A 27,052-nucleotide genomic window follows, 5' to 3' on the forward strand; every position below is an offset into this window, starting at 1 on the left:
TAGTTCCTCATCTTTAAGTACAGAAAGAGCCGTGACAAAATTACACGTATTGAGGGAAAATTGAAGTGCAGAGTTTAAAATGTCAATAATCCACAGGGAAACTGGAGACCATTTAAAATATTCATATTAAATCTCTCTAGAAAAGACATTAAAAGATCTCCAATCAAAATGTGAATTTTATAATAGACATGGTATGATACAATTTATAATAGATATGGTATGAACCTTTCTATTTCACGGGAAAGCTTCGGCTGGGCAAAAGGAATTGTTCTTGAAAATGGGGCCTGTGCTACTGCAGACACTGTGCTCAACCTAGGTCCACCGAATGCTCTGATGTCATCACTGAGGTCACAGAATTCCACTGTGCGCCTGGCAACCTTGCAAACATAACAGCCCTGGTGAGCACTAGGCAGTACTGCTGGTTCACTAAGTGGTACAAATTTTTCAGCCATTTAGGAGACTTGACCATTTTTATTTGTATTGAATCATTTCAACGGATTGCCCAAGAGCCAAGAAGGGCCAACCTGTAGGGAAGAGGAGGAGTTGGACATCTCTTGAGGCATCTTCTAAGGGAGACTTCTAGTTGGTACGATGGAACGGCGACAAAAGAGGAAACATCTGGAAAATGAAGAGTCCCAGGAAACTGCCGAGAACGGTGGAGGTATGTGGGGGGCAACTTGTCTGGGGCACATGGGTTTCTGCCAAACTGAAGCTTCTCCAGGAAGCGGGGGACTGAGAACGTGTCACCTGTGAAGCAGGGAGCGAGAGACCTTGTCTCACTGATGCTGCCGTATCTATCCGGAGGGTCTCTGTGGTGTGAGACGGCACAGAATGGCCAGATGCCCCCTGGGAGATGGGAGGTCAGCTCCGCTGGTCTGAGGACTCTCTCCTGGGGCAGCCGGGCCTGGAGCTTTGTCGGACTCACAGCAGGCTGCATCCTGCTTGCACAGACCTAGAGGTGCAGCTTTTCTCAGACCCCGATTTCTCTCTTATTCTCTTGGATCTTTCCCTGGGGTCATGAGGTGGGGGATGTGAAGGATGCAAGGATGCTGAGAGAGACCCATGAGTTGCTTGGCCTCTTTTACCAAAGTGGAAAGAGAAGCCCCATGAGTTGAAGGCCCTGTTGAAAAATATCTTGACAAGTGGAATGCACTTTGAAAGAAGATTGTTTGTCTAGGGATGGTGTCATATTGAAAGCAAGGAGGATTTATTCCTTCAACAGGAAGAATTTCCCAAAGGAGATCAAGGGAAGGGAAGGGTTTTCCAGAGACTGAGACCGCGTGAGCGGGGGTGAAAAATGTCCTCAGGGTCCTGCGGGGAGCTCTGAGAGCCACGGGCCACGTGGTGCCTGCGTGCATTAAATGTAGGCGAGTAGCTTGCCCTGGGAGAGGGGTGGTCACCTCAGAGCTCCAGCTAGAGGCCTCTGCCCCAGATTAGAGCCCAGTAGCTCCTACCAGGCCCAGGGCCCTGGAGACTGTAGGATGGGCCCTGGGAATGGAGCTCTACACAGCAGGCAGATTTCCAGGCAGTGGCTGGGACAGGCTGGGGAAGGCAATGACTGCCCCTGACCATTCAGAATATTTTGCTCTATGTTCCTGTGTGTGTGTGTGAGAGAGAGTGAGTGTGTGTGTGTGTGTGCGTGTGTGTGTGTGGTAGTGCAGAGAAGAGTGAGATGAATGGGGGTAGAGTGCTTACCAGATATAACATCTGTGTGGTAAAGTTTTTGTCACCCTGCCTGGAGCTGGCTGACACTCGGCATACCTAGGAGTGTATACAGAAGTCTTGATAGGGGTGTTTTATGAGACAGTAACTCATACACCCATGTACACTCTGATACAGCAAAAATATCACACACCCCACATATAACTTCCTTATTAAACCACACACAGCACATGGAGGTATATACACGCATCCCTCCTATACTACGTTCTCATACAACCCACCTGTATCACAATCCTCTCCTCCAACACCAAACGCTGGAGATGAGATATGTATATAGACACACAGACTATATTTATAGGACACACACACACACACACACTATATATACATGTATTTCCTCAACTCTTGCACAAACACAGCTAACTTCAGTCATCTCTAAATACCTCTGTAAGAACCAGTCACGTGTCATACACACCACCCTTATAACACATTCTTGAGTAATGCCAGACCCGCTTTGTACAAACCACAGGAAACCACAGTCTCAGTAACCCATGTCAGGATTGCCAGAGAAAATATGGGCTATCCAGTTCAATTTGAATTCCAGATAAACAACAAGTAATTTTTCAGTATCCGTATGTCCCACATATTGTATGGGCCCTACTTACACTAAAACTAAGTCAGGCCAAATACTGCATGGGAATACTTACACTAAAAAATTATTCTGGGTTTATCTGAAACTGAAATTTAACTGGGTGCCTTGTATTCTTGTTCGCTAAGTCTGGCAACCCTTATATACTTACCACCAGCTGATGTATTATATATTTATTGTAGTTTGGTTTAGTGTGTGTCTTCCCCTACTAGAATGTGCAGCGTTACCAAAGACTACAACAATGGAAGAGTGCCGGATACACAGGAGTAGCTGCTTACTGAAACTTGGTGAATGAATGAATGAACACGCACCATAAACACAAGCCACACCATGTAATGAGGAAAAGTTACATGTCCCAGAATTCCTGACTTGTGAACAGAAACCATGCACACAAAGGCCACAGACACAGATAGACACGTCTGCACTGTGCTCCCCATGCCAACCCCACACTTACCACAGACTTAACTGATACACATCACTCACTCTTCCCACACACTCACAGTCACCACCGAGGCCTACATTACCAACTAGACAGTGAGAGAATAAGTATTGATTGGAATTAAATCCTGGAGGATTCACTGGGAACCACACTCTCAACTGTGTGTATCCACTGCACCTGACACGTGTCACACACTCAGTAAATATCTGTGGACAGAGGACTGATGAACCCACCCTGAGCCTTTCATTCCTCCCTCAGGAATCTCGAAGTCACAAGAGGATCCCCCTCGGCTTGGATCCACTGTGGTGGCCCAAGGCTGCAGCCCAGGGGCAGGGGAGGTCTCCTCTGCCTCTAAATACTTCTTCTGTACTTCTACTCTGCGCAAGCTCAGCTACGCTGGTAAGGGCGCGGGGCTCCTCAGGTGAGGGGGTGCTTGGCTGTGAGGCAGGAGGCACACAGATCCCAGGGAGGCTGAGAGGAAATCCAGGGTCATCAGAGGTGATGAGGGCTCTGTGGAGGAGCCTGGGCAGGATGCCTGAGCTGTTCCGAGGGCATGGATGCCAGCTGAGTCTGGGAGTGTGTGTGTGAATACTGCTACTACCATGGTGGGGAAGTCAAGGAGCAGGGGCCGGAAAGGTCTGGGCTTGAGGTGGAGGGAAGAGGGACCAGATTAAGCATCTTCAGAGGAAAATGTAGGCTTTGTCTTTGCCTTTGCTTCCAGAGAAGGACAGAGTTCTGCATTATACACCTCCAGCCTGAGAGCAGGACCATCCAGCTCAGGTGTACACAGCTCACACATACACGTGCCCTCCAGGCACAGCCCTTCTCAGTGCACATCAACCCCAAGCACGTGCTCCACAGTACTCTCCTGCACCACAGCCCCATTCCACAAGGAATGCACCACCGATATTCCCAAACTCACACTCCTCGTCGTACACGCATCCAGCCGCATCCCTCACATACTACAGCCCTCACCACCATACTCCACACCCCTGTATATAGACACCGCTCCAGTATCCCCCCCCACGCACATTAAAAGCCCACAGATGACACCCGATACACCACTCCATCCTACGGCCAACAGACACCAAGCTCACGACATAGCTATGTCGTGCCAATGTCCCTCTCTCGTCTACCACACCTGCTCCCTCAGCTTCCGGCATGGCCCATGCATGTTATTATGATTTTCATTTCCTTTTTCAGGAATCCGGAGATTTCATCGAGACACTGCCCAGCCTAGACCACCCCTAGCCCAGGATCAGGAAGAAGGAGAGACCGCTTCCCCATCACACTGTGTCTCCTCCTCACCCTCTTCACCCTGTAAGAACTATCTGCACCCAGACAAAGAGGAAAGGGGCATGAAAATATACTACATGCAGGTACAAGTGAACAAGGGTGTCGCTGTCTCCTGGAAGACAAAGAAACCCTTGGGGTTGCCTGAAAAGCAGCTGACGATAGAAGAAGTGACCCTTCCTGAGGATGTGTGTGCAGTAGCCACTGACCCCTCTTCTGATGTGTCCACCAAAAGCCTCCTGTCTGACAGTGAGCCCACTGGGGAGGAGAAAGAGTATGAGGAAAGGGCAGAGCCAGGCAGCCCATCAGGGCCACCTGCTGTCGAGGAGAGACCCAACGCCAAGACAGCGGACTGGATGCTGACCATGGAGACTAGCTTCAGGTGCATGGCTTGCTGCCGGGTCTTCCCCACCTTGGAGATCCTCCAGCAGCACGTGAAGTTTGGCGTCCTGCAGGGCTTCAGCTGCCGTGTCTTTCATCTCAACATGGCACAGTGGATGGGCAATGTGGAATCCGAGAGCACCTCTGAGGAGGAGGAGGAGGAGGAGGAGGAGGAGGAGGAGGAGGAGGAGGAGGAGGATGAAGAGAAGCAAGAAGAAAAGGAGAATGAGGGAGAGCAGCCCACGGGGGAAGGCCCCAGCCCAAAGAGACCCCGCAGGCAGGGTCTTTTCTCTCCTTTGAGTTCCAAACAGCAACTGAGATTCATGGGACAGAAGATCTTGGAAGACGGTGTGGCCGTCCCTTGGAAGAGGTAAGGCTTGAGGCTGGCAGTCTTCTGAGCCTATGTCACGAGGGCCCAGAGGAGTCTAAGGGAAGGGGCCGCACACATGTGCTGGTTGACCTAATGGCTCTGCAGTTGCATCAAATGGGACACACCCAGCACTAACAAAGGCATTGACCTCTGTTGACGTAAACAAGAAGGTGGAGCCTTTTCCTAGGAGTTATCTCAGGGTCTGCACGATGGACCTCAACTCTTAGAGGACGTACTGCCAGCAGCTCCTTCTCGGCAGAGAGAGCCAGGAGTGGTCTCAAGAGAGGACAGGGGCCCTTGCAGGACCAGAACTTTGAGGTCTGAGAGCCTTGGGCCTGAGCCGAGATCTCACCCTGACCACTGTACCTAGCCTTCTGTGACAAAGGGGAATAGGAAAGAGAGTCACGTGGAAATGAGGTCCCCCGAGATATGGAAATGTTCCAGAACCTTCGTGGCGTGGTAGTTGATCTGGAGCCAAGCTCACTGTGGTGTGTGTGGCTCTGAGCATTAAGGCAATGCTGGAGGGTAACCCTGACCAGCAGAGCTTGGAGTGCTTCTTGTCTCTTCCTGTTCTACCTCATTTGCTTTATCCCTTCCAGGGAGAAGAAAGGACCCTTGGGAGAGTAGCAGACAGAATGCCGTGGTCTGAAGCAGGATGAAGGGACCGGCACTCTGTCTAACATCATATGACAATAGAAGCGTCCTATGCAATAAAGGGCATTTTCCAAACCTTTCCTAGAGCTTTGATTTAATGACATTTTTCTATCTATGCATCTATCTGTCAGCTACATCTGTATCTTTCAAGGTTTGTGAACAAGCTTTCACATAAGCACTAGAGACGTCCACCAGCATTTCCCAGAAGAGGCCTGCAAATTGCTGGGGACTCCTCACAAATAGGGAACGGCCACAACCCCTGCCACACAGACTCTGCGCGTGGCCCTCCTGACGTACTCCCACTCTCTCTCTGAATTTCCCAACGTCTGAGATGAGGGTGCTGTCTGGAGGCAATGATCACGTGCAGGCTGAACCTTCTCCAGATTCTGATTCTCTTCCTGGGCCTATCGTCCTCAAGCACAGTCTCCATGTCCCTGGCCACACTGATCTCTCTCCTTCAGTCCTTCCCTCCCTCCCTCTCCTGCCTCCCAGTGCAGAGAATACTTTTTTGCATTTGAGACGACATTTATTTTTTGTTCACAGAATTCTCACCTGTTTTACTGTGGCCTCCGTTGTGAACATTCCAAAGCTGAGAATTTTCTTTTTTTCTCCCTCATTTCTGTTGAGTCTTTACCTTCCTAATGCAGTGAGCTCACAGTGCCTAGCTGACTGGATGAGGAAAAAAAATCCAGGGAGCAAAGAGAAATAATAAAAGAATATATCAGTTAATTTTTCATAGTGTTATCCAACTACATATTTTTAAAATTTTGGAATAATATTAGGAATATTCTCTTTATAAAAAACTGAATTATTGGGCTTCCCTGGTGGAGCGGTAGTTAGGAATATGCCTGCGAATGCAGGGGACATGGGTTCGAGCCCTGGTCTGGGAAGATCCCACGTGCCACGGAGTAACTAAGCCCGCGCGCCACAACTACTGAGCCTGCGCTCCAGAGCCCATGTGCCACATCAACCGAGCCCACGTGCCACGACTACGGAAGCCTGCGTGCCTAGAGCCCATGCTCCGCAACAAGAGAAGCCACTGCAATGAGAAGCCCGTGCACCACAGCCAAGAGGAGCCCCGGCGCACTGCAACTAGAGAACACCCGCTAGCAGCAACAAAGACCCAATGCAGCCCAAAATAAATTAATTAATTTAAAAAAATTGAATTAGTTTCAAGGGTACAATGTATAAAAGTACAATAAAAGCCCCCCTTCATAACCCCCCAACCCCACTCTCAAGATGGAATAGATATGCTGTGATACAATTTATAGTCGTAGTACTACTACTCCTCCCACCGCATCCGAAATCCTCTGAGCCAGGTGCAGCAGCTTCCTTTCACAATGCTAGGACCCGCCACAAGACAGATGATAATCCCTTTGGACATTTCAAGGAGCGGCACCAGGGGAACAGTACCTGGGAAATGCCACTGACAGCTCAGAATATCCATGGCATTTCTAGAGCCTCGGCACTGCTCTCGCTCTGGGAATGAAGGTCCAAAAAGCACATCGGAGAATGTTCATAGTTGTAAACAAGCTCCACCTTTGAAACACAATCTACATAGAACCACATATACAAGCCTGCACAATGGATGAAGCCAAGGTCTCCTCCATGATTTCCCTTCTGACCACCTTATTGTCTCCTCAACCATAAAAGGTGAACTTGAAACTCAGGACCTTGCCTTGTCGCCAGAAACATCCAAGCTTGGATCAGTCTTTCTAAGACCAGATACTTGCTCTCTGAACTATTAGAGACTTGTCACATACACACAGGTAGAACAGGATTATTTCTATCTACCTGGGGACCTGGAGTCTTTCACATTGCTCCTGTTAAAACTCTCACAACAGCAAAACTTTACCTACAAAGGGTTCAAGCTATGACACTCCCAATTTCCACAAACCTCCTCAGCTCTTGTGAGTCACATGCAGCCAATTCCAGGAATTGGAAACATGGTTGTGAGGATGAAACTGACTTTGGGGCTCCCCTTGGATATGGTCTTCCAGACTTACCAAAAGGCCATTCAGAGGACGGTTTACCCCACCTCAGGGAAACCCGAGGCAGTACTTGCAGTCAAGGGCTGGCCATGGCTTCTGAGCTACATCCAAAAAGAATTTCATACTGTACCTGGATCTGCTGAAGCCATTTCTGACTGTCCGAGAGCCAGCATGTACCGCTCCTCAACTGCCTCCATTGTGGATCATCAGTAGGGCTGTCAGATTTAGTCAATAAAAGTACAGGATACCCAGTTAAACTTGAACTTCACATGAATAATAAGTCATTATTTATAGTATAAGTACATCCTATGAACTATTTGGGGCATACTTATCTTAAAAATATACTTGTTGTTTTTCTGACATTCATATTTATCCAAACAGCCTATATTTTATCTGTCAACCCTACCCTTCAGAAATGATGGAGGCTCATAGAGATCCAGGAGACGCCTCAGCGCCTCCTCAGCTTTTATTTCTACGTCCTGGACAGCGAGCACGTACCTTCCACTCCCAGTCATTGGCTAGAATGGAGGATATTCTCTGTTTTAGAGCTTTTTCTACTTGTCATTGTTATTATCTTCCTTATTTTAAAGAGATGTTTATTTTCTCCCAAACTTAATAGCTCATCCAAAAGTATTTCAAAGTTCATTAGACAAGGGAAAAACAACATGGTTCTGAAAAGTGAAGGAAACCGCCTGGTGTTTAGTCAAGAAGTAGTAGGGAGATTGAAAAAGCCAAACTTAATAAGCAAATCTCTCCAAGGGTATTTTCAGAGCTTGATACCCTCCCACACCCTGAAAATATTATTACATCAAGAATGTAGAACTGCTAACCAAATGTAAGGCTCCCATATGATTCTATCAAACTGAGGATGCTTCTTTACTAAGCAGTGAGCACACTTGCTGCCCCAGGGACCTTGGCAGTTGCAACGTAGGGCTCTTCCCTTTGGGATGGAAACAGCAAGTTTTCCTGTGGTCTACACACTGGCCCCCAAAATACTACACTCCCAATACTTGTCAACTTTAAGTATTTTTCTACATATCTCCATTTTTCTGTTACTATTTGGACTACATCCTAGACTTGACACTACGTAAATTGCATTCAAGAAGCTATTTTTAAAAGTTGGTAGGAAACCTTAAATCTATAGCTTGCAGTCCCTGGCTTACTTTCATCCAGGTGCATAAGGGTTTTCAAAAGTAGTCAGGTTAGTTACCACATATCACAGCCCCACGCTTGTGTCACAGGTATAAAAATGGAACATGCTATTTAAGGTTTTAGTTGCCAACTCATCAAGCCTCCCAGACAGACGCAATAGAGCAAAATGATTACAGAGGCATGGATTTTGATTTGCTCCAGTGTCTTGGGCAAGTCACTTGGCCTCTGTATTTATTTGTACTTATCTGCACTTATCTGTCACTTGGGGGTCATAATTGTACCTGGTCCATGGGTACGTTGTACAAATGATCTGTAAGGTAGTTACAAGAAACCGACACAGAGTAAGCACTCCACAGACATTGGCTATTAGCTATTGGAAATAGTTCTCCGTGAAACAGATGACTTTATCAGTGGATGACACGGTGGGAGACAGTGAATCACAGAATCACAGCATGTTGAAAGTGACCTAGTTCACACTCTTATGTGAAAAGAAGAAAAGTGTGCATGGGTAGAAAATGTCTGAAACTTTACCTAACAAATAGTTCATCATGTTAGCATGGAGGATTAGAATAAATCAGGAAAGGAGGAAAGAAAATCTTGAGTGTCATTCAATTTCTCTATCATTTGTGTTTCTACACTGAGACTCTGAATACACTGGAAGTGCAAATTTTTTTAATGTGGCGGGATAAAGGTTTTCAAGTTTTCCTGATCCATCCATATTATTATCTCAGAATTGCTGGCAGTTCTTGCCATCTTCGGATCTACACCCATGTGAGTCAGTGGGCCATTCTGGACGGAGGAGATAATAGAGCAGAAGTGAAGTGAGAGGAAAGGAGAGAAAAGATTTTCTCTTTTCTCTTCAAAGAGGAAAGGTCTTTGGAATGGGAACAACTCACAACCAAACTTTGGGGAAAGGATGTGATGGAATACGAGACAAACATCCTACCCCTGTGATGAGAAGGATTCCCTGGGCTGGATGGAGGGAGGTCACAGGTGGCTGGCGAGGAAACCAACTAGCGAGAAACACACACAAGGGCAGAGTAAACACCCTGAGGCCACTCAGCCTGACTCCATGCAAACATATGTCCAGCAGACAGCCCTTCACCTGTGGCTCCCCAGCAAGACAGGTACCTCGGGGGTGCCAACTCATTCTGAGTCCATTATGCCTGGCCATTCATAAACCGCTGTCTAACGTGTGAGGAATAAACTCTCAATGTGTATGAGGAAATTGGGGAAGGAGATTGAAAAGTTACTTAAACGAAAGAAAAGAAGTTCAGGAAGGCAGGATGGTAGAGAGACAAGAAAAAGACCTTAAAAGATAGAAAGGATTTGCCAAAGAAGAGAAAGAAAAAGAAATGATTCCGAATGGGTTAACCTGCAGCTAGGAAGTTAAGGAAGATTATTGATGGGCGAAGACTATGGAATAAAGCGAAAAAAATTTATCTGAAATTGCTGAGAATATGGTAAGCAGCATGATTATCAAATTATGAATTGGCTGCCATGGCATTCTAGGGGAGCACTAGGAAGGGGAAGCAAATGTTCCTGAGATGACAGTAGCAGGTGGAAAGTTGTTTCAGGGGAAGATCAGTCTTGCAGAGGGTGTATCAGAGTAGGGCAAGTGTGAGCAAGCAAGGAAATACTAAGTGTATATGGTTCCTTCACTGAGTGCACCCAGCCCCGTGGTCAGCCTTGAGAACAAGCAGGACTTCAGGTACTGGAGCTACATTTCAGTCATCAAGACTTGAGAAGACACCCTTAACTCAGGTCTTCTCTTCAAACTCCATCGTTCCTTCTTGACCTTCATTTGGCCTCTTCACTTACCCTCAAGCTGTGGACTGAGGCCACAGAGCAAGATGGATCACTAGTGTCCTCCATCCCCGAGAGACTGTGGTTCACATCAGTGGAGCACCAAAGGCAATAACCAAGTAACAGACACAAGAGTGTATGAAGAAGAAGAGATTCTGGTAAGGCTTTCTGTGACAGTGTGGGCCAAGTCGGATCTATATGGCTGGTATCACGTGAATTATGAGCAGCCTTAGGGGAGAAGTTCTCAGAAGGCAGAGCCTGGCTCTCTAGAGGCTCTGTGTCCTCAGAGCCCACTCCAAGACCTCAGTTACAGCTTCGGCCCCCAATATCTCTCCCTCTGCCTGCTCACAGTTTTTGAAGTCTTCTTTCCTCCACATTTCTCTTGAGAGGTGGAGGAGGAAGATGAGCTTCAGGCCAGCTCAGACTCCCCTGGGATCCCAGCAGGATGCCTATCATTAACCTCCCACCTTCTAGGAAGCTCCTAAGATCTTCACATTTGGGGCAGTTCTCATTTCAGCTGTGCTTCAAATTGCTGGCTGGAGGCGGCCTGTTGGAACGTGGCAAAAAGCAAGTAGCAGTCCTTCGGGCAGCCTGGCCCTTCTCGACTGTCAGACATCTTCAGGGATATTCTAGGAAATGTTGTTTGTTCTAGAGAAGGGAGGGAAACAATCCAATTGTCCAATAATGCTTGAATGGAAAATAAATGATGCTATATGCATGTGATCAAATAATATCAAACAGTCAAAAATCAAAGACCTAGATCTATATGGATTCACGTGGATAAATCTTGAAAACATAATATTGATTGAAAGAAAATAAGATAAAGAATGTTAGATTGTGATAACAGGTATGTAATATTTAAATATTTAAATCAATTCAACATATTGCTTCTATACATAGAGATGCAAGAAAATAAACTTTATCCAAAGAACACATTATTTACATTTAATATGCTCATTTATCTAGGAGACCCAAAAGAACCCACAGATAAACTAGCAGGAACTAATAAGACGGTTCAACAAGGCACACACATACAAGATCAATAAATTTTAGAAGTCAATCAGGCTCTTCTACACTGGCGATAACAAATTAGAAACTGTAAAAGAAAATAAGAAAAAAAGAAGATCTAAAAATAGTCACAAGAGCCATATAAATTATTTAGAGCTAAGCATACGTAGAAGGCAATATAACTAACAAACTGAGTACGAACAGATAAACTCCGCCCAACCCAAGGTTAGGAAAAGACTGTTGTTACTTTATGAGAACAGACCCTCTTCTTATGGAGCAGATCAGTAAGTGAGAGTGAATCAAAGAAACACAGCATTTGAAAAGTCAGCTAGTCCAAGCCTCTTGATCGCACATACAGAAGCTGAAGCCCAGATAGGTTGAGTTACTTGGTAAAGGGCCCAATGTCCTGACTCAAGGACTAGCATTTTTCACTCAGTCGCAAGACACAATCAAATGCAGTACCTTGGAAAGAGATGGGGAAAAAATGAAGAAATCAATTATATAGTTCCTCATCTTTAAGTACAGAAAGAGCCGTGACAAAATTACACGTATTGAGGGAAAATTGAAGTGCAGAGTTTAAAATGTCAATAATCCACAGGGAAACTGGAGACCATTTAAAATATTCATATTAAATCTCTCTAGAAAAGACTTTAAAAGATCTCCAATCAAAATGTGAATTTTATAATAGACATGGTATGATACAATTTATAATAGATATGGTATGAACCTTTCTATTTCACGGGAAAGCTTCGGCTGGGAAAAAGGAATTGTTCTTGAAAATGGGGCCTGTGCTACTGCAGACACTGTGCTCAACCTAGGTCCACCGAATGCTCTGATGTCATCACTGAGGTCACAGAATTCCACTGTGCGCCTGGCAACCTTGCAAACATAACAGCCCTGGTGAGCACTAGGCAGTACTGCTGGTTCACTAAGTGGTACAAATTTTTCAGCCATTTAGGAGACTTGACCATTTTTATTTGTATTGAATCATTTCAACGGATTGCCCAAGAGCCAAGAAGGGCCAACCTGTAGGGAAGAGGAGGAGTTGGACATCTCTTGAGGCATCTTCTAAGGGAGACTTCTAGTTGGTACGATGGAACGGCGACAAAAGAGGAAACATCTGGAAAATGAAGAGTCCCAGGAAACTGCCGAGAACGGTGGAGGTATGTGGGGGGCAACTTGTCTGGGGCACATGGGTTTCTGCCAAACTGAAGCTTCTCCAGGAAGCGGGGGACTGAGAACGTGTCACCTGTGAAGCAGGGAGCGAGAGACCTTGTCTCACTGATGCTGCCGTATCTATCCAGAGGGTCCCTGTGGTGTGAGACGGCACAGAATGGCCAGATGCCCCCTGGGAGATGGGAGGTCAGCTCCGCTGGTCTGAGGACTCTCTCCTGGGGCAGCCGGGCCTGGAGCTTTGTCGGACTCACAGCAGGCTGCATCCTGCTTGCACAGACCTAGAGGTGCAGCTTTTCTCAGACCCCGATTTCTCTCTTATTCTCTTGGATCTTTCCCTGGGGTCATGAGGTGGGGGATGTGAAGGATGCAAGGATGCTGAGAGAGACCCATGAGTTGCTTGGCCTCTTTTACCAAAGTGGAAAGAGAAGCCCCATGAGTTGAAGGCCCTGTTGAAAAATATCTTGACAAGTGGAATGCACTTTGAAAGAAGATTGTTTGTCTAGGGATGGTGTCATATTGAAAGCAAGGAGGATTTATTCCTTCAACAGGAAGAATTTCCCAAAGGAGATCAAGGGAAGGGAAGGGTTTTCCAGAGACTGAGACCGCGTGAGCGGGGGTGAGAAATGTCCTCAGGGTCCTGCGGGGAGCTCTGAGAGCCACGGGCCACGTGGTGCCTGCGTGCATTAAATGTAGGCGAGTAGCTTGCCCTGGGAGAGGGGTGGTCACCCCAGAGCTCCAGCTAGAGGCCTCTGCCCCAGATTAGAGCCCAGTAGCTCCTACCAGGCCCAGGGCCCTGGAGACTGTAGGATGGGCCCTGGGAATGGAGCTCTAGACAGCAGGCAGATTTCCAGGCAGTGGCTGGGACAGGCTGGGGAAGGCAATGACTGCCCCTGACCATTCAGAATATTTTGCTCTATGTTCCTGTGTGTGTGTGTGTGAGAGAGTGAGTGTGTGTGTGTGTGTGTGTGCGTGTGTGTGTGTGGTAGTGCAGAGAAGAGCGAGATGAATGGGGGTAGAGTGCTTACCAGATATAACATCTGTGTGGTAAAGTTCTTGTCACCCTGCCTGGAGCTGGCTGACACTCGGCGTACCTAGGAGTGTATACAGAATTCTTGTTAGGGGTGTTTTAGGAGACAGTAACTCATACACCCATGTACACTCTGATACAGCAAAAATATCACACACCCCACATATAACTTCCTTATTAAACCACACACAGCACATGGAGGTATATACACGCATCCCTCCTATACTACGTTCTCATACAACCCACCTGTATCACAATCCTCTCCTCCAACACCAAACGCTGGAGATGAGATATGTATATAGACACACAGACTATATTTATAGGACACACACACACACACACACTATATATACATGTATGTCCTCAACTCTTGCACAAACACAGCTAACTTCAGCCATCTCTAAATACCTCTGTAAGAACCAGTCACGTGTCATACACACCACCCTTATAACACATTCTTGAGTAATGCCAGACCCGCTTTGTACAAACCACAGGAAACCACAGTCTCAGTAACCCATGTCAGGATTGCCAGAGAAAATATGGGCTATCCAGTTCAATTTGAATTCCAGATAAACAACAAGTAATTTTTCAGTATCCGTATGTCCCACATATTGTATGGGCCCTACTTACACTAAAACTAAGTCAGGCCAAATGCTGCATGGGAATACTTACACTAAAAAATTATTCTGGGTTTATCTGAAACTGAAATTTAACTGGGTGCCTTGTATTCTTGTTCGCTAAGTCTGGCAACCCTTATATACTTACCACCAGCTGATGTATTATATATTTATTGTAGTTTTGTTTAGTGTGTGTCTTCCCCTACTAGAATGTGCAGCGTTACCAAAGACTACAACAATGGAAGAGTGCCGGATACACAGGAGTAGCTGCTTACTGAATCTTGGTGAATGAATGAATGAACACGCACCATAAATACAAGCCACACCATGTAATGAGGAAAAGTTACATGTCCCAGAATTCCTGACTTGTGAACAGAAACCATGCACACAAAGGCCACAGACACAGATAGACACGTCTGCACTGTGCTCCCCATGCCAACCCCACACTTACCACAGACTTAACTGATACACATCACTCACTCTTCCCACACACTCACAGTCACCACCGAGGCCTACATTACCAACTAGACAGTGAGAGAATAAGTATTGATTGGAATTAAATCCTGGAGGATCCACTGGGAACCACACTCTCAACTGTGTGTATCCACTGCACCTGACACGTGTCACACACTCAGTAAATATCTGTGGACAGAGGACTGATGAACCCACCCTGAGCCTTTCATTCCTCCCTCAGGAATCTCGAAGTCACAAGAGGATCCCCCTCGGCTTGGATCCACTGTGGTGGCCCAAGGCTGCAGCCCAGGGGCAGGGGAGGTCTCCTCTGCCTCTAAATACTTCTTCTGTACTTCTACTCTGCGCAAGCTCAGCTACGCTGGTAAGGGCGCGGGGCTCCTCAGGTGAGGGGGTGCTTGGCTGTGAGGCAGGAGGCACACAGATCCCAGGGAGGCTGAGAGGAAATCCAGGGTCATCAGAGGTGATGAGGGCTCTGTGGAGGAGCCAGGGCAGGATGCCTGAGCTGTTCCGAGGGCATGGATGCCAGCTGAGTCTGGGAGTGTGTGTGTGAATACTGCTACTACCATGGTGGGGAAGTCAAGGAGCAGGGGCCGGAAAGGTCTGGGCTTGAGGTGGAGGGAAGAGGGACCAGATTAAGCATCTTCAGAGGAAAATGTAGGCTTTGTCTTTGCCTTTGCTTCCAGAGAAGGACAGAGTTCTGCATTATACACCTCCAGCCTGAGAGCAGGACCATCCAGCTCAGGTGTACACAGCTCACACATACACGTGCCCTCCAGGCACAGCCCTTCTCAGTGCACATCAACCCCAAGCACGTGCTCCACAGTACTCTCCTGCACCACAGCCCCATTCCACAAGGAATGCACCACCGATATTCCCAAACTCACACTCCTCGTCGTACACGCATCCAGCCGCATCCCTCACATACTACAGCCCTCACCACCATACTCCACACGCCTGTATATAGACACCGCTCCAGTATCCCCCCCCACGCACATTAAAAGCCCACAGATGACACCCGATACACCACTCCATCCTACGGCCAACAGACACCAAGCTCACGACATAGCTATGTCGTGCCAATGTCCCTCTCTCGTCTACCACACCTGCTCCCTCAGCTTCCGGCATGGCCCATGCATGTTATTATGATTTTCATTTCCTTTTTCAGGAATCCGGAGATTTCATCGAGACACTGCCCAGCCTAGACCACCCCTAGCCCAGGATCAGGAAGAAGGAGAGACCGCTTCCCCATCACACTGTGTCTCCTCCTCACCCTCTTCACCCTGTAAGAACTATCTGCACCCAGACAAAGAGGAAAGGGGCATGAAAATATACTACATGCAGGTACAAGTGAACAAGGGTGTCGCTGTCTCCTGGAAGACAAAGAAACCCTTGGGGTTGCCTGAAAAGCAGCTGACGATAGAAGAAGTGACCCTTCCTGAGGATGTGTGCGCAGTAGCCACTGACCCCTCTTCTGATGTGTCCACCAAAAGCCTCCTGTCTGACAGTGAGCCCACTGGGGAGGAGAAAGAGTATGAGGAAAGGGCAGAGCCAGGCAGCCCATCAGGGCCACCTGCTGTCGAGGAGAGACCCAGCGCCAAGACAGCGGACTGGATGCTGACCATGGAGACTAGCTTCAGGTGCATGGCTTGCTGCCGGGTCTTCCACACCTTGGAGATCCTCCAGCAGCACGTGAAGTTCGGCGTCCTGCAGGGCTTCAGCTGCCGTGTCGTTCATCTCAACATGGTCCAGTGGATGGGCAATGTGGAATCCGAGAACACCCCTGAGGAGGAGGAGGAGGAGGAGGAGGAGGAGGAGGAGGAGGAGGAGGAGGAGCAGGAGGAGGAGGATGAAGAGAAGCAAGAAGAAAAGGAGAATGAGGGAGAGCAGCCCACGGGGGAAGGCCCCAGCCCAAAGAGACCCCGCAGGCAGGGTCTTTTCTCTCCTTTGAGTTCCAAACAGCAACTGAGATTCATGGGACAGAAGATCCTGGAAGACGGTGTGGCCGTCCCTTGGAAGAGGTAAGGCTTGAGGCTGGCAGTCTTCTGAGCCTATGTCACGAGGGCCCAGAGGAGTCTAAGGGAAGGGGCCGCACACATGTGCTGGTTGACCTAATGGCTCTGCAGTTGCATCAAATGGGACACACCCAGCACTAACAAAGGCATTGACCTCTGTTGACGTAAACAAGAAGGTGGAGCCTTTTCCTAGGAGTTATCTCAGGGTCTGCACGATGGACCTCAACTCTTAGAGGACGTACTGCCAGCAGCTCCTTCTCGGCAGAGAGAGCCAGGAGTGGTCTCAAGAGAGGACAGGGGCCCTTGCAGGACCAGAACTTTGAGGTCTGAGAGCCTTGGGCCTGAGCCGAGATCTCACCCTGACCACTGTACCTAGCCTTCTGTGACAAAGGGGAATAGGAAAGAGAGTCACGTGGAAATGAGGTCCCCCGAGATATGGAAATGTTCCAGAACCTTCGTGGCGTGGTAGTTGATCTGGAGCCAAGCTCACTGTGGTGTGTGTGGCTCTGAGCATTAAGGCAATGCTGGAGGGTAACCCTGACCAGCAGAGCTTGGAGTGCTTCTTGTCTCTTCCTGTTCTACCTCATTTGCTTTATCCCTTCCAGGGAGAAGAAAGGACCCGCGGGAGAGTAGCAGACAGAATGCCGTGGTCTGAAGGAGGATGAAGGGACCGGCACTCAGTCTAACATCATATGACAATAGAAGCGTCCTATGCAATAAAGGGCATTTTCCAAACCTTTCCTGGAGCTTTGATTTAATGACATTTTTCTATCTATGCATATATCTGTCAGCTACATCTGTATCTTTCAAGGTTTGTGAACAAGCTTTCACATAAGCACTAGAGACGTCCGCCAGCATTTTCCAGAAGAGGCCTGCAAATTGTTGGGACTCCTCACAAATAGGGAACGGCCACAACCCCTGCCACACAGACTGTGCGCGTGGCCCTCCTGACGTACTCCCACTCTCTCTCTGAATTTCCCAACGTCTGAGATGAGGGTGCTGTCTGGAGGCAATGATCACGTGCAGGCTGAACCTTCTCCAGATTCTGATTCTCTTCCTGGGCCTATCGTCCTCAAGCACAGTTTCCATGTCCCTGGCCACACTGATCTCTCTCCTTCAGTCCTTCCCTCCCTCCCTCTCCTGCCTCCCAGTGCAGAGAATACTTTTTTGCATTTGAGACGACATTTATTTTTTGTTCACAGAATTCTCACCTGTTTTACTGTGGCCTCCGTTGTGAACATTCCAAAGCTGAGAATTTTCTTTTTTTCTCCCTCATTTCTGTTGAGTCTTTACCTTCCTAATGCAGTGAGCTCACAGTGCCTAGCTGACTGGATGAGGAAAAAAAATCCAGGGAGCAAAGAGAAATAATAAAAGAATATATCAGTTAATTTTTCATAGTGTTATCCAACTACATATTTTTAAAATTTTGGAATAATATTAGGAAACTTCTCTTTATAAAAAACTGAATTATTGGGCTTCCCTGGTGGAGCGGTAGTTAAGAATATGCCTGCAAATGCAGGGGACATGGGTTCGAGCCCTGGTCTGGGAAGATCCCACGTGCCACGGAGTAACTAAGCCCGCACGCCACAACTACTGAGCCTGCGCTCTAGAGCCCGTGTGCCACATCAACCGAGCCCACGTGCCACGACTACGGAAGCCTGCGTGCCTAGAGCCCATGCTCTGCAACAAGAGAAGCCACTGCAATGAGAAGCCCGTGCACCACAGCCAAGAGGAGCCCCGGCGCACTGCAAGTAGAGAACGCCCGCTAGCAGCAACAAAGACCCAATGCAGCCCAAAATAAATTAATTAATTTTAAAAAATTGAATTAGTTTCAAGGGTACAATGTATAAAAGTACAATAAAATCCCCCCTTCATAACCCCCCAACCCCACTCTCAAGATGGAATAGATATGCTGTGATACAATTTATAGTCGTAGTACTACTACTCCTCCCACCGCATCCGAAATCCTCTGAGCCAGGTGCAGCAGCTTCCTTTCACAATGCTAGGACCCGCCACAAGACAGATGATAATCCCTTTGGACATTTCAAGGAGCGGCACCAGGGGAACAGTACCTGGGAAATGCCACTGACAGCTCAGAATATCCATGGCATTTCTAGAGCCTCGGCACTGCTCTCGCTCTGGGAATGAAGGTCCAAAAAGCACATCGGAGAATGTTCATAGTTGTAAACAAGCTCCACCTTTGAAACACAATCTACATAGAACCACATATACAAGCCTGCACAATGGATGAAGCCAAGGTATCCTCCATGATTTCCCTTCTGACCACCTTATTGTCTCCTCAACCATAAAAGGTGAACTTGAAACTCAGGACCTTGCCTTGTCGCCAGAAACATCCAAGCTTGGATCAGTCTTTCTAAGACCAGATACTTGCTCTCTGAACTATTAGAGACTTGTCACATACACACAGGTAGAACAGGATTATTTCTATCTACCTGGGGACCTGGAGTCTTTCACATTGCTCCTGTTAAAACTCTCACAACAGCAAAACTTTACCTACAAAGGGTTCAAGCTATGACACTCCCAATTTCCACAAACCTCCTCAGCTCTTGTGAGTCACATGCAGCCAATTCCAGGAATTGGAAACATGGTTGTGAGGATGAAACTGACTTTGGGGCTCCCCTTGGATATGGTCTTCCAGACTTACCAAAAGGCCATTAAGAGGACGGTTTACCCCACCTCAGGGAAACCCGAGGCAGTACTTGCAGTCAAGGGCTGGCCATGGCTTCTGAGCTACATCCAAAAAGAATTTCATACTGTACCTGGATCTGCTGAAGCCATTTCTGACTGTCCGAGAGCCAGCATGTACCGCTCCTCAACTGCCTCCATTGTGGATCATCAGTAGGGCTGTCAGATTTAGTAAATAAAAGTACAGGATACCCAGTTAAACTTGAACTTCACATGAATAATGTCATTATTTTTAGTATAAGTAGATCCTATGAACTATTTGGGGCATACTTATCTTAAAAATATACTTGTTGTTTTTCTGACATTCATATTTATCCAAACAGCCTATATTTTATCTGTCAACCCTACCCTTCAGAAATGATGGAGGCTCATAGAGATCCAGGAGACGCCTCAGCGCCTCCTCAGCTTTTATTTCTACGTCCTGGACAGCGAGCACGCACCTTCCACTCCCAGTCATTGGCTAGAATGGAGGATATTCTCTGTTTTAGAGCTTTTTCTACTTGTCATTGTTATTAACTTCCTTATTTTAAAGAGATGTTTCTTTTCTCCCAAACTTAATAGCTCATCCAAAAGTATTTCAAAGCTCATTAGACAAGGGAAAAACAACATGGTTCTGAAAAGTGAAGGAAACCGCCTGGTGTTTAGTCAAGAAGTAGTAGGGAGATTGAAAAAGCCAAACTTAATAAGCAGATCTCTCCAAGGGTATTTTCAGAGCTTGATACCCTCCCACACCCTGAAAATATTATTACATCAAGAATGTAGAACTGCTAACCAAATGTAAGGCTCCCATATGATTCTATCAAACTGAGGATGCTTCTTTACTAAGCAGTGAGCACACTTGCTGCCCCAGGGACCTTGGCAGTTGCAACGTAGGGCTCTTCCCTTTGGGATGGAAACAGCAAGTTTTCCTGTGGTCTACACACTGGCCCCCAAAATACTACACTCCCAATACTTGTCAACTTTAAGTATTTTTCTACATATCTCCATTTTTCTGTTACTATTTGGACTACATCCTAGACTTGACACTACGTAAATTGCATTCAAGAAGCTATTTTTAAAAGTTGGTAGGAAACCTTAAATCTATAGCTTGCAGTCCCTGGCTTACTTTCATCCAGGTGCATAAGGGTTTTCAAAAGTAGTCAGGTTAGTTACCCCATATCACAGCCCCACGCTTGTGTCACAGATATAAAAATGGAACATGCTATTTAAGGTTTTAGTTGCCAAATCATCAAGCCTCCCAGACAGAGGCAATAGAGCAAAATGATTACAGAGGCATGGATTTTGATTTGCTCCAGTGTCTTGGGCAAGTCACTTGGCCTCTGTATTTATTTGTACTTATCTGCACTTATCTGTCACTTGGGGGTCATAATTGTACCTGGTCCATGGGTACGTTGTACAAATGATCTGTAAGGTAGTTACAAGAAACCGACACAGAGTAAGCACTCCACAGACATTGGCTATTAGCTATTGGAAATAGTTCTCCGTGAAACAGATGACTTTATCAGTGGATGACACGGTGGGAGACAGTGAATCACAGAATCACAGCATGTTGAAAGTGACCTAGTTCACACTCTTATGTGAAAAGAAGAAAAGTGTGCATGGGTAGAAAATGTCTGAAACTTTACCTAACAAATAGTTCATCATGTTAGCATGGAGGATTAGAATAAATCAGGAAAGGAGGAAAGAAAAACTTGAGTGTCATTCAATTTCTCTATCATTTGTGTTTCTACACTGAGACTCTGAATACACTGGAAGTGCAAATTTTTTTAATGTGGCGGGATAAAGGTTTTCAAGTTTTCCTGATCCATCCATATTATTATCTCAGAATTGCTGGCAGTTCTTGCCATCTTCGGATCTACACCCATGTGAGTCAGTGGGCCATTCTGGACGGAGGAGATAATAGAGCAGAAGTGAAGTGAGAGGAAAGGAGAGAAAATATTTTCTCTTTTCTCTTCAAAGAGGAAAGGTCTTTGGAATGGGAACAACTCACAACCAAACTTTGGGGAAAGGATGTGATGGAAAACGAGACAAACATCCTACCCCTGTGATGAGAAGGATTCCCTGGGCTGGATGGAGGGAGGTCACAGGTGGCTGGCGAGGAAACCAACTAGCGAGAAACACACACAAGGGCAGAGTAAACACCCTGAGGCCACTCAGCCTGACTCCATGCAAACATATGTCCAGCAGACAGCCCTTCACCTGTGGCTCCCCAGCAAGACAGGTACCTCGGGGGTGCCAACTCATTCTGAGTCCATTATGCCTGGCCATTCATAAACCGCTGTCTAACGTGTGAGGAATAAACTCTCAATGTGTATGAGGAAATTGGGGAAGGAGATTGAAAAGTTACTTAAACGAAAGAAAAGAAGTTCAGGAAGGCAGGATGGTAGAGAGACAAGAAAAAGACCTTAAAAGATAGAAAGGATTTGCCAAAGAAGAGAAAGAAAAAGAAATGATTCCGAATGGGTTAACCTGCAGCTAGGAAGTTAAGGAAGATTATTGATGGGTGAAGACTATGGAATAAAGCGAAAAAAATTTATCTGAAATTGCTGAGAATATGGTAAGCAGCATGATTATCAAATTATGAATTGGCTGCAATGGCATTCTAGGGGAGCACTAGGAAGGGGAAGCAAATGTTCCTGAGATGACAGTAGCAGGTGGAAAGTTGTTTCAGGGGAAGATCAGTCTTGCAGAGGGTGTATCAGAGTAGGGCAAGTGTGAGCAAGCAAGGAAATACTAAGTGTATATGGTTCCTTCACTGAGTGCACCCAGCCCCGTGGTCAGCCTTGAGAACAAGCAGGACTTCAGGTACTGGAGCTACATTTCAGTCATCAAGACTTGAGAAGACACCCTTAACTCAGGTCTTCTCTTCAAACTCCATCGTTCCTTCTTGACCTTCATTTGGCCTCTTCACTTACCCTCAAGCTGTGGACTGAGGCCACAGAGCAAGATGGATCACTAGTGTCCTCCATCCCCGAGAGACTGTGGTTCACATCAGTGCAGCACCAAAGGCAATAACCAAGTAACAGACACAAGAGTGTATGAAGAAGAAGAGATTCTGATAAGGCTTTCTGTGACAGTGTGGGCCAAGTCGGATCTATATGGCTGGTATCACGTGAATTATGAGCAGCCTTAGGGGAGAAGTTCTCAGAAGGCAGAGCCTGGCTCTCTAGAGGCTCTGTGTCCTCAGAGCCCACTCCAAGACCTCAGTTACAGCTTCGGCCCCCAATATCTCTCCCTCTGCCTGCTCACAGTTTTTGAAGTCTTCTTTCCTCCACATTTCTCTTGAGAGGTGGAGGAGGAAGATGAGCTTCAGGCCAGCTCAGACTCCCCTGGGATCCCAGCAGGATGCCTATCATGAACCTCCCACCTTCTAGGAAGCTCCTAAGATCTTCACATTTGGGGCAGTTCTCATTTCAGCTGTGCTTCAAATTGCTGGCTGGAGACGGCCTGTTGGAACGTGGCAAAAAGCAAGTAGCAGTCCTTCGGGCAGCCTGGCCCTTCTCGACTGTCACACATCTTCAGGGATATTCTAGGAAATGTTGTTTGTTCTAGAGAAGGGAGGGAAACAATCCAAATGTCCAATAATGCTTGAATGGAAAATAAATGATGCTATATGCATGTGATCAAATAATATCAAACAGTCAAAAATCAAAGACCTAGATCTATATGGATTCACGTGGATAAATCTTGAAAACATAATATTGATTGAAAGAAAATAAGATAAAGAATGTTAGATTGTGATAACAGGTATGTAATATTTAAATATTTAAATCAATTCAACATATTGCTTCTATACATAGAGATGCAAGAAAATAAACTTTATCCAAAGAACACATTATTTACATTTAATATGCTCATTTATCTAGGAGACCCAAAAGAACCCACAGATAAACTAGCAGGAACTAATAAGACGGTTCAACAAGGCACACACATACAAGATCAATAAATTTTAGAAGTCAATCAGGCTCTTCTACACTGGCGATAACAAATTAGAAACTGTAAAAGAAAATAAGAAAAAAAGAAGATCTAAAAATAGTCACAAGAGCCATATAAATTATTTAGAGCTAAGCATACGTAGAAGGCAATATAACTAACAAACTGAGTACGAACAGATAAACTCCGCCCAACCCAAGGTTAGGAAAAGACTGTTGTTACTTTATGAGAACAGACCCTCTTCTTACGGAGCAGATCAGTAAGTGAGAGTGAATCAAAGAAACACAGCATTTGAAAAGTCAGCTAGTCCAAGCCTCTTGATCGCACATACAGAAGCTGAAGCCCAGATAGGTTGAGTTACTTGCTAAAGGGCCCAATGTCCTGACTCAAGGACTAGCATTTTTCACTCAGTCGCAAGACACAATCAAATGCAGTACCTTGGAAAGAGATGGGGAAAAAATGAAGAAATCAATTATATAGTTCCTCATCTTTAAGTACAGAAAGAGCCGTGACAAAATTACAGGTATTGAGGGAAAATTGAAGTGCAGAGTTTAAAATGTCAATAATCCACAGGGAAACTGGAGACCATTTAAAATATTCATATTAAATCTCTCTAGAAAAGACATTAAAAGATCTCCAATCAAAATGTGAATTTTATAATAGACATGGTATGATACAATTTATAATAGATATGGTATGAACCTTTCTATTTCACGGGAAAGCTTCGGCTGGGAAAAAGGAATTGTTCTTGAAAATGGGGCCTGTGCTACTGCAGACACTGTGCTCAACCTAGGTCCACCGAATGCTCTGATGTCATCACTGAGGTCACAGAATTCCACTGTGCGCCTGGCAACCTTGCAAACATAACAGCCCTGGTGAGCACTAGGCAGTACTGCTGGTTCACTAAGTGGTACAAGTTTTTCAGCCATTTAGGAGACTTGACCATTTTTATTTGTATTGAATCATTTCAACGGATTGCCCAAGAGCCAAGAAGGGCCAACCTGTAGGGAAGAGGAGGAGTTGGACATCTCTTGAGGCATCTTCTAAGGGAGACTTCTAGTTGGTACGATGGAACGGCGACAAAAGAGGAAACATCTGGAAAATGAAGAGTCCCAGGAAACTGCCGAGAACGGTGGAGGTATGTGGGGGGCAACTTGTCTGGGGCACATGGGTTTCTGCCAAACTGAAGCTTCTCCAGGAAGCGGGGGACTGAGAACGTGTCACCTGTGAAGCAGGGAGCGAGAGACATTGTCTCACTGATGCTGCCGTATCTATCCAGAGGGTCCCTGTGGTGTGAGACGGCACAGAATGGCCAGATGCCCCCTGGGAGATGGGAGGTCAGCTCCGCTGGTCTGAGGACTCTCTCCTGGGGCAGCCGGGCCTGGAGCTTTGTCGGACTCACAGCAGGCTGCATCCTGCTTGCACAGACCTAGAGGTTCAGCTTTTCTCAGACCCCGATTTCTCTCTTATTCTCTTGGATCTTTCCCTGGGGTCATGAGGTGGGGGATGTGAAGGATGCAAGGATGCTGAGAGAGACCCATGAGTTGCTTGGCCTCTTTTACCAAAGTGGAAAGAGAAGCCCCATGAGTTGAAGGCCCTGTTGAAAAATATCTTGACAAGTGGAATGCACTTTGAAAGAAGATTGTTTGTCTAGGGATGGTGTCATATTGAAAGCAAGGAGGATTTATTCCTTCAACAGGAAGAATTTCCCAAAGGAGATCAAGGGAAGGGAAGGGTTTTCCAGAGACTGAGACCGCGTGAGCGGGGGTGAGAAATGTCCTCAGTGTCCTGCGGGGAGCTCTGAGAGCCACGGGCCACGTGGTGCCTGCGTGCATTAAATGTAGGCGAGTAGCTTGCCCTGGGAGAGGGGTGGTCACCCCAGAGCTCCAGCTAGAGGCCTCTGCCCCAGATTAGAGCCCAGTAGCTCCTACCAGGCCCAGGGCCCTGGAGACTGTAGGATGGGCCCTGGGAATGGAGCTCTAGACAGCAGGCAGATTTCCAGGCAGTGACTGGGACAGGCTGGGGAAGGCAGTGACTGCCCCTGACCATTCAGAATATTTTGCTCTATGTTCCTGTGTGTGTGTGTGTGAGAGAGTGAGTGTGTGTGTGTGTGTGTGCGTGTGTGTGTGTGGTAGTGCAGAGAAGAGCGAGATGAATGGGGGTAGAGTGCTTACCAGATATAACATCTGTGTGGTAAAGTTCTTGTCACCCTGCCTGGAGCTGGCTGACACTCGGCGTACCTAGGAGTGTATACAGAATTCTTGTTAGGGGTGTTTTAGGAGACAGTAACTCATACACCCATGTACACTCTGATACAGCAAAAATATCACACACCCCACATATAACTTCCTTATTAAACCACACACAGCACATGGAGGTATATACACGCATCCCTCCTATACTACGTTCTCATACAACCCACCTGTATCACAATCCTCTCCTCCAACACCAAACGCTGGAGATGAGATATGTATATAGACACACAGACTATATTTATAGGACACACACACACACACACACTATATATACATGTATGTCCTCAACTCTTGCACAAACACAGCTAACTTCAGCCATCTCTAAATACCTCTGTAAGAACCAGTCACGTGTCATACACACCACCCTTATAACACATTCTTGAGTAATGCCAGACCCGCTTTGTACAAACCACAGGAAACCACAGTCTCAGTAACCCATGTCAGGATTGCCAGAGAAAATATGGGCTATCCAGTTCAATTTGAATTCCAGATAAACAACAAGTAATTTTTCAGTATCCGTATGTCCCACATATTGTATGGGCCCTACTTACACTAAAACTAAGTCAGGCCAAATACTGCATGGGAATACTTACACGAAAAAATTATTCTGGGTTTATCTGAAACTGAAATTTAACTGGGTGCCTTGTATTCTTGTTCGCTAAGTCTGGCAACCCTTATATACTTACCACCAGCTGATTTATTATATAGTTATTGTAGTTTTGTTTAGTGTGTGTCTTCCCCTACTAGAATGTGCAGCGTTACCAAAGACTACAACAATGGAAGAGTGCCGGATACACAGGAGTAGCTGCTTACTGAATCTTGGTGAATGAATGAATGAACACGCACCATAAATACAAGCCACACCATGTAATGAGGAAAAGTTACATGTCCCAGAATTCCTGACTTGTGAACAGAAACCATGCACACAAAGGCCACAGACACAGATAGACACGTCTGCACTGTGCTCCCCATGCCAACCCCACACTTACCACAGACTTAACTGATACACATCACTCACTCTTCCCACACACTCACAGTCACCACCGAGGCCTACATTACCAACTAGACAGTGAGAGAATAAGTAATGATTGGAATTAAATCCTGGAGGATCCACTGGGAACCACACTCTCAACTGTGTGTATTCACTGCACCTGACACGTGTCACACACTCAGTAAATATTTGTGGACAGAGGACTGATGAACCCACCCTGAGCCTTTCATTCCTCCCTCAGGACTCTCGAAGTCACAAGAGGATCCCCCTCGGCTTGGATCCACTGTGGTGGCCCAAGGCTGCAGCCCAGGGGCAGGGGAGGTCTCCTCTGCCTCTAAATACTTCTTCTGTACTTCTACTCTGCGCAAGCTCAGCTACGCTGGTAAGGGCGCGGGGCTCCTCAGGTGAGGGGGTGCTTGGCTGTGAGGCAGGAGGCACACAGATCCCAGGGAGGCT

The 27,052-nt window shown here is 46.6% G+C and overlaps 1 protein-coding gene across 1 annotated transcript in view; it reads left to right on the forward strand.

Annotated features, from left to right (window-relative positions):
- LOC309811228 (protein FAM170A-like) overlaps positions 1 to 27,052 on the forward strand; it is a gene marked incomplete at both ends in the record, with an annotated part of 87,882 nt that overhangs the window by 32,509 nt on the left and 28,321 nt on the right. The window contains one exon of the mRNA XM_082633814.1: positions 4,475 to 4,632. Within this exon, the coding sequence (XP_082489940.1) occupies positions 4,475 to 4,632 (158 nt within the window). The remainder of the gene's footprint in view (positions 1 to 4,474; positions 4,633 to 27,052) is intronic.

This window comes from Mesoplodon mirus (genome assembly GCF_964341445.2).
Source record: "Mesoplodon mirus genome assembly, chromosome: 10".
Lineage (NCBI taxonomy): Eukaryota > Metazoa > Chordata > Mammalia > Artiodactyla > Ziphiidae > Mesoplodon > Mesoplodon mirus.